The sequence below is a fragment of the Limulus polyphemus genome, unplaced genomic scaffold (genome assembly GCF_000517525.1).
Source record: "Limulus polyphemus unplaced genomic scaffold, Limulus_polyphemus-2.1.2 Scaffold4589, whole genome shotgun sequence".
NCBI classification, from domain to species: Eukaryota; Metazoa; Arthropoda; class Merostomata; order Xiphosura; family Limulidae; genus Limulus; species Limulus polyphemus.
This window is the reverse complement of record NW_013670199.1, coordinates 77059-86256: the sequence shown is the minus strand read 5'-3', so window position 1 is coordinate 86256 and position 9198 is coordinate 77059. Positions and strand designations below refer to the sequence as shown.

The 9198-nt window shown below is 31.1% G+C and overlaps 1 protein-coding gene across 1 annotated transcript in view; it reads left to right on the top strand.

Annotated features, from left to right (window-relative positions):
• Nucleotides 1–2055: 2055 nt before the first annotated feature.
• The window catches only part of LOC106471384 (phosphoinositide 3-kinase regulatory subunit 4-like), an 80856-nt gene continuing 73713 nt past the window's right edge, over nt 2056–9198 (top strand). Inside the window, exon 1 of the mRNA XM_022399984.1 lies at nt 2056–2155. Within this exon, the coding sequence (XP_022255692.1) occupies nt 2079–2155 (77 nt within the window). The 5' untranslated portion in view covers nt 2056–2078. The remainder of the gene's footprint in view (nt 2156–9198) is intronic.

Here is a 9198-nt window from a genome sequence, read left to right as displayed (position 1 = left end):
ATCTATACTCATTTTCTATGCTAAACTTTTCTCTGCCTCTTATTCTTTTTGTATTTAGTTTATTCTGGCCATCACCCCTGTCTAGTCCTAGTTTAAAACTTCCCTTACAGCTGATTTAGTAGTCCGAGCAAACAAGCCAGTCCCTATCCTATTTAAATGTAAACCATCCATTCCTTCTCCCACTGAACTGATCCCACAAGTCCAACCTGACAAAATTAAGTTATGGTATTTTTCTTTAAATGCCTTTATCAACTTCTTATACTTATTAATTAGCTCTTCTGACCTACCTTTCCCTACATCATTAGCCCCCTAAGTGCTAGCCCCCTTTACTATATCTCCTGCTCTGTCAATTATATCCTACACCTGTGCCCCTGGGTAGCACAGTCTAATTCTTTTCTCCCTATTTATCCCATAGACTATCCTATCCACATGCCTTGTCAAGGAATCACCTATAACTATAACCTCCTTATCCTCCACATTCTTTTCTGTCCCTTTTGTTATTCTTCCTTTCAATAATTCCTCATTTGCAGAAGCCAAGGGATGAAATCTGGTGCTCAACAGAATAGGCTCATTACAATTAAATTCACTACTTTTAGTCTTAATAGTACTCTTTCTTACTTCCTGAAAGTCATTGTTAGCTGATGTATTCCATGCATATAAAAGCTTAAACTCCTCTTGAAATCCTGTTGCCACTTCCCACCATCTACACTTCATTTTATCTGTTGCCTCTACCTTAATTAGGATATCCTTCAACCTACAAATTGTACATCTTCACTACTAGCTTCTTTAAAAGTACATGTCAGTCCCAAGTGATGACGTTTGTGGATTGTACATGACTGACGAAAGTTTGTAAATTTGTGAAAGTGTTTCCATGGTTTGTCATAAGTTCTGCTCGGTTAAGAAATGCTTGGATCAATTTATGTAAAGTCAAACCTTTAATGGCTCTTTTGATTTTAAGGGGTCATGTGGGCAGACACTTTTTATGAGCTCGCTAGCATTTTTGTGGGCCATTGACTTCCTGGCCCTCAATAATTTTGAGTCATGAACTATAATCATTTCCTGCTGACTGTAAAAGACAGACACACCATATCAATTTTAAAAAAAATTCAGCTTGCTTATAATTTGGGCATGATATATTTAATGTACGGCAGTTATTGTAAAGACAGCGAAACTGTGTAACGTGTTTGTTTTAATCAAAATAAAGATAAAATAAAGTTTTATAAAATAAAAAGTTTATATGCAAATTAAAAATATATATAAGACACAAGTTTTTAATTAACACTTAAAATGGAGGTAAGAGATTTTTAAATGCTTTGAAATAATTTCAAAATTTATTTGAATACGACATAATCTCTAGAATTCTGAAGTTTCAAAATTATTTCATCTAGTAACTTTTCCTTGTGCAGTGTAACAAACCATATAATAGTTGCATCCAATCAATACACCTGGGTATGAAGGAGTTTATATATTAAATGTATAGTTCTGTATTATGTGATATTCCATATCACAAATAGTACTGATTTTTATTTGCTAGTTTTTCATGCTGTATGTTATGAAGCAGGTAATAATGATTAACATTCTTTAATGCTAGTTGCACACTGTAAGGTTTAAAAGTATTGAGTGTAAGAACCTTAGCATACATAAAAATAAAGTTGAAGGTGATATAAATATATATACATATTATTTCTTTCTCTTACAACCCAAAGCTTTAGTTGTACAATAGTTTGTGTTAAAGTAACAGCAGTGTGACATGATTTGGGATTGCTGTAGACTGCTTCATACTCAGACAGTTGTGTGTAGCTGAATGATACTAGCTGATCAATGTTTGTACTAGGCTTACCACAATAACAGAAAAATAAATTGGAAACTACATCTGAGGATCGGCTATCATAATTATAGCATTACATGTTTGTAATCTTATAGCAGAAGGAACAAGGAAGCTAGATTTAATGAGAAAGTTTGAGTGTTTGTAATATTTTATGTCGAGAGAAACTATGAACAATACCATACGACATGGTCTTAACTTCTATTGACAGAGAATTAATAATTAGATAGTTTTGTATTTGGTGTAGGCTCATATGGCTCAAGATGAAGCTGTAATGGTCAGAATGGCATATGCTGAAAATATAGCAGTTTTAGCAGAAACAGCTCTATGGTAAGTTGTAAATGTTTGTATATATAGCTGTGACACTTTCCAGCAAGGGTATCAATTATGTAATAATTTATACCAAAAGAGATATTAAAAATCTATAATAACAATTAACAATAAGTGTTCTTAATTACAATTAACAAACAAACTACAAAAAGCTTCTTTGACCACATTGCTTTGTCATCAGTTGGGTACCCTTGCTGTTAGTTATCTATTTTACTAAGGCAAATGACATCATTAATATATTTAAAAATCTGCCTTATATATATATATCTGATAAAATTAAACTATAATTGAAATGCTCATATTTAGAATTTAGTTCTCTGTAAGTATTATTAAGATTGAGTTTGGCTAAAATGAAAACAATAATCCAAACTACTAACCTTACATTAATTTCAAATATTTGGTACCCTCTAAAAATATTTACCATGTGTATTAAGTGTTACCTTCTGATTAACAATTTTGTTGTGTTTGTTGTATCCCAGAGGAGAAATTTTTCTATCTGTATAGATAAAGCTGGTTAACATACAAAACAAAGCTGAAAATCTGTATATTGTTTTTACATGTTTACTACTCATTTGTAGCTAAAATGATTTATGAGTGTATTTTTATGTACTGGTGTCAGAAACTGTAAAATTCCACTGACTTCCATTTTTGTTTTAAAAGTTTTAAGCTGCTGAAGCTAACAAATTCAGAAATATATCTTCTCAAACCTGGGATTATTTTTTTATTTGCAATATATTTGCCACAGAGTTTCCTTTCTTCTATATTTGGGATATCCATATGTACAAAAGTAAATAATTTGTTTGTATGTGAACTATTCCATGATCTTTGGTCAAATCTCAACCAAACTTATTAGGATGATGCATTGGACCAAGGGGCATATAATAAAAGTTATTACCTAGCCACACTCATCCTGGGCTACCCCCACAGCAAAAATTTGTTTGTTTAGCTAATAACTCCATAGTATTGGGTCAATTTTCATTCTTAAATTTTTTATTTTAATTTTTTTGAGTTTTTCTTTGAAAATTTTGAGTTATTTCATTGCTAAGAAAAATGGCCATCAAAGCATGGGCAGACCCTTAAAATTGTAGGGCTACATACTTGCTTTTTACATGGTCAATTTTATATTGGGTGTTCAAGAGTAAGATCACCAAGAAATCTCTTTATTTTGGCCTAGGAAGGAGGGAGGGCTTCTAATGTGGCCTATCAAGAAGCACTCAGGGTGTTTAATGTAATCAGAACACCATTTCTTTAATGTGGAATAAAGTAAATAAATTATGTAATTTATTGATTTAATTTATTAGTTCAAGCTCTGCATTTAACCCTTATGACTGTAGACATAGGATGGGTGCCCCAGTTTGTATAATATACTTATAAATTGTTTTGTATTTATGGTATGATGTGTAAAAATAATGTTATTGGTTCCTTGCTTCTTATTTTATTTTGTTCAAATAATTACTTTGGCAGTTCCTTATTGCTTTACAAAAGCTCACAATTGGCATAAAATTAGAGATTAGCAACTTTTCTGGTTGCAGGTGTTGCATAATTGATATGAGGCTATAAGGAGTTAAACTCTACATAGCAAATTAAACAAACCATGTTTCAGCTAAAGGAGTACGAAGGGAACTTCTAAGAATAACGTATAGTCCGATAAATACTGTGTGTTGATATATTAGTTTTAATTATATGTATCAGATATTTTATTAGTCTTTAACATAACATCATTACGACTGTGTTTGTATCACAATGAAAGCAATTTTTTTTATAAATTTGAAATAAATAAATAAATTTGTTTTCATATTATGTAATAGAAAGTTCCATTTTATATATCTAATACATTTTAACAAATGTGATTATTAGGTGGAATCCACTAAGGAACAGTGTAATGTGATTATTAGCTGGAATCCACTAAGGAACAGTGTAATGTGATTATTTGCTGCAATCCACTAAGTATAATTTTTTATTACAGGATATTTAGTAACAAATACAGTAGACTAGCATAATGGCATGTGATACAAACCAGTGTTAACAATATAGTGATTTTCATTTTCCTCAAAGGGAAAAGAAAAGTAGCTAAAGAAGATAAAGAGAAATATATTGAAAAATGAAAACAACACTGTTCCTTAGTGGATCCTTTGCTGGAATCCACTAAGGAACAGTGTAATGTGATTATTAGCTTAATCACATTACACTGTTCCTTAGTGGATTCTAGCAAATAATCACATTACACTGTTCCTTAGTGGATTCCAGCTAATAATCACATTTACACTGTTCCTTAGTGGATTCCAGCTAATAATCACATTACACTGTTCCTTAGTGGATTCCAGCTAATAATCACATTTCACTGTTCCTTAGTGGATTCCAGCAAATAATCACATTTCACTGTTCCTTAGTGGATTCCAGCTAATAATCACATTACACTGTTCCTTAGTGGATTCCAACTAATAATCACATTACACTGTTCCTTAGTGGATTCCAACTAATAATCACATTACACTGTTCCTTAGTGGATTCCAGCTAATAATCACATTACACTGTTCCTTAGTGGATTCCAGCTAATAATCACATTACATTGTTCCTTAGTGGATTCCGCAGTGTTCTAGGTAAAAACTACATTACACCACTGCTTATTGGATTCCACAAATAATATTTCAGTTAAAAATTACATAACACTAGTAGTACTTAGTTAATTCCACAAACAATATACAATAACTTGAAAGTTCAAAACAGCTAAAATGGGATATAAAAAAATATATAATTTAAAAACAAAGTTTCAGGTATTCAGCACAATTGTACACAACACTTAAGTACATCTAATTGGTGATGTAAACCATATCACCTTGAGCTAGCATAAGTATAAACCTACTCCTTGTGTTTTATTTATTCAAGGTTTGTATTCATTTATTAAAATGGCTTCTTTTATTTTATGTTTATTAATATTAGATTCTCGACAAATAATTTAAAAAATTTTATTTTCATTACAATGTTCTGTATCTTTAAAATGTTGGTAGACAGGTGACAGAGCATGTCCATGTTCTGTTTTTCTAGTACTTAAATTTCTACCATTCTCCCCTATATAGAGATTATTACAGAAATTATTTTTTTCAATTCCATTTTAGCTGTTTTTCAATTTTGTAAAGTGTGGGATACTTCCAACATTTATATTTAAATCCACAATAATGGAACAGTACCAAATCTGTGGATACTAGTTTAGGCACTTTCACATGTAATCTTCAGTTGGATACTAGTTTAGACACTTTCACATGTGATCTTCAGTTGGATACTAGTTTAGACACTTTCACATGTGATCTTCAGTCAACATTTGTTTGTGGGAGAAACATATTTTGTAAGGGAAGTTTCAAGTTCTTAAATGACATATGACATCAGAAAGGGATTCAGCTTAAAGTGACTTTCAGATGTGTTGAAGTTTGGTAACCTTTGGATATTTGAACTTTTCATAATTCTTTTTTTAACATAATTTCTAGTTTTATATGTTATTTTGGCTTATTTCCAGTTGATTTTGTAATAAAAAAACCTTTTGTGTAGAAAAAGAACATATTTGTTTGACCATTTTTAACATACTTTTTATGTTCTGTGAGTTCGGTATCTAAATTTCTACCCATTTCTCCAAAACAAACGTTTTGCAAGTTTGACAGGGTAGTATATATATAGACACCCCGTTCTTTATCTTGAGGTGGAGACTTGTTCAAGGATAAGAAGTTTTTTAATATTTATAAACAATTCTGAACTTGTTGTTTTTCAGATGTTTCTCTAAAGCCACAACGTTAAAAATTGTAGTTGATACTAAGTATTTTATTTTTGCATGTAGGTGATTCTGTTTGTTGGTTACTGTTCCCAAAGAACATCTGCCTTTCCTTTTGATGGGTATTTTTGATAAATTCTATAGGGTACTGAATCATTTGAAAATTGTATAAATATTTTTGATCTTTTTTATCAAAGGTTGTAAGCTTTTAAAAACATTGATATTATAATTGATATTTATGGTGGCACAAGAAAAAGTGAATGTAGCTTAAAAGGTTTGTTGGTTTTTCTATAGATAGAAGGGCTGGTCCTCTTTCTGCTTCAGTTATGAGAATGTTTAGAAATGGAAACAATTTACTGGTTTCTCATTTAACTTTAAACTTAATAGCACTGCGAAGCTTGTTAATCTTCGGACAAAAGCTTGAATATCGTTTGTAGTATTTGACCAAACAAAAGATGTGTCATTATCATATCAGAACTTTTTATTCAGATCCACTGTAGGAAGTAATTCACTTTCAAAATACTCCGTGAAGATATTACATAGAATTGGGGATAAAGGGTTGCTCATAGCCATTCCATATTTTTCTTTGTAATATTGTCCGATGAATATAAATAAATAGTCTTCAACTCAAACTTACACTAGGAACATAAAAATTTTGACTGCCACAGGAAGTGGAATGCTTCATATAATTTCTTTTTTTGAGGCCTATTGATTCATCAATTGGTAAATTTGTAAACACAGAATCAGTGTCAAAGCTAACCATCTTTCCTTCATTTGTATCAGAGTTTTTTATTTGATTGGCAAAATCTATATCACTCACAACATATGACAAAGAGAACTTTCCTAGAGCAGGAGATAGATGTTGTGCTAGCCCTTTGGATGATGTTGGATAATGGATAATGGATAAACAAATGATACTGCATTGGAAATAACAGGTCTCAGAGGGTAGCCATCCTTATGAATTTAAGGCAACCCATACACATATAATAAGACAAGAATTCATCCATTTAAGATTTGTAAAAAAATCCAGATAACCAGATAGAAGTCTTTTGGGAGATTTTTTTAAAATTGGTATTTTCTTGGAACACTGATTATCCCTGAACTTCTGATAAGAATCTTCATCCTGCAGAAATTCTTCAGTTTTGTTTTGTAGGTATATTTATCCAGGATGACAAATTGATTTTTGTCAGATTTAGTTACTACATTATCCTTATTCTTTTTTAATTTTCTTAAGGCTTCTATGAAACAATGAGGAATTGCTTAGTCTTTGTTTCTATTGTTCTATTGTAACATCCAGTTAAAATTTCAAATCATCATTGTTGCCTTTAACTAATATAACAGCATCTAATATTAGGTGGACCACAATTCTTCTTTTGATATAATTTCTAGTTTTATGTCTTAACCTGCCAACTTTTGGAAACTGTAAAACATTGCAAGCAAACTTGAAGCACGTACTTCTACAGACAAAAGTTATTCAAGATAAAAAATATTTTTCTTGCAAGGAAATTAAAGAGGAAATTAAACAAAATATATTTGATACTTTGTTTAAGAAAAGCAAATGGTATAAAGCTTCCTAACCAGATAAGAATATTGTAATCTTACAGTCTTACAAATATAAAAAAAAATAATAATGTCACGTTACGGTCACTCAAAACACTGATCTCAACCTTGGTCATCAATTCAGAGGTTGTCAAAATTCAACACATCTGGAGGTCACTTTAAGCTGAACTGCTTTGTAATGTTATAAGCATTAAAAGACTTGGTATTTCCATTATAAAACAAACAGTGTTTGTGTTTCTCTCAAAAACAAATGCTGTACCAAAGATAACACATGAAAGTGTTAAAAATAGCATCCATAAAAATTTAATATTGTGGATTTATAAATTATTTTTGATTACATGATATTATGTGTTTACCTCCTGTTCACAAACAATGTTTCATTTAAAAATTACATTACACAACCTCGTAGTGAATTTCACAAAGAGTGTTCCAGCTAAAGACTAAAATATACTACTAGTTATTGGATTACACTTAAGAATTACATTACACCACTACTTAGTGGATTCCTCAAACAGTGTTTCAAGTAAAACCTGCATTACAAAACTCCTTAGTGGATTCCTCAAATAGTGTTTCAAGTAAAACATGCATTACACAACTCCTTAGTAGATTCCTCAAACAGTGTTTCAAGTAAAACCTGCATTACACCACTACTTAGTGGATTCCTCAAACAGTGTTTCAAGTAAAACCTGCATTACACAACTCCTTAGTGGATTCCTCAAACAATGTTTCAAGTAAAACATGCATTACACAACTACTTAGTGGATTTCACAAATAATGTTCCAGCTGAAGATTAAATTATATTACTACTTAGTGGATTCCATAATTTTTGAGCTTGATTATATATTCACATTTCTAGACAATGCAAGGTTCTTGACATAAAATATATTACAATTTGCTATATCATACAAACACACAGATCAGATTGAAAAATTGTGATATAGTCCAAATAATTCATTATGCATTTTGTTATAGAACAAACATTTAACTTTACTGTCACTAAACCAACTGCATGCAGGTTTTTGTTTTTAACACAAGCACACTACATCATTTATATGAAAGTAAAATACAAAAGTTTAAAAACTTAAAACTAGACAACATTTGTATTGATTAATAGTGGTTTTTTGTTATCCAGTAAGTCTTAATATTTCATTTTTCAAGTGTATTTTCCATCTTTTTTTCATTTTGACTTTTCTTTTGGTCAGTGCTAGTTAATGTAACTAATAATGTAATTAAGTTCCAAAGCCTACATACCACTGCTCCCGCTTATAGCCTTTACTTGACTGCCAGGGTTTTCTTCTTTGCCCAACTAAGCATTGGTCTGATTTTTTCTCACTTGCTCCAGTCTTTTATACCCCACTCAGTTGCCCTTGGCAATATTTATCTCATGATGCTCTCCACCTATGTTATTGCATCCTCTATTCCGGTACTGTATATAAGCACCTTATTCAGATAATGTTATCACTTTTTCTTGACAAAAGTCACTAACAGGTTTCCTCGTAATACAATCGTTAGGATATACTTTGAACATCAACCATGTTATCTAGTTGATTTTCATGATAATAATAATTTAAAAAATAAAATGAAATTTTCACTGTTTGACAAGCCGATTTATGGTATGAATTTCCAGATTTTTATTTCTGACATGGAGGCAAATCAGGTCTCTCCTACCCATCTCTGATATCTAGCATTGTACAACAATTGAGGGGGGGGGTCACTCACAGTG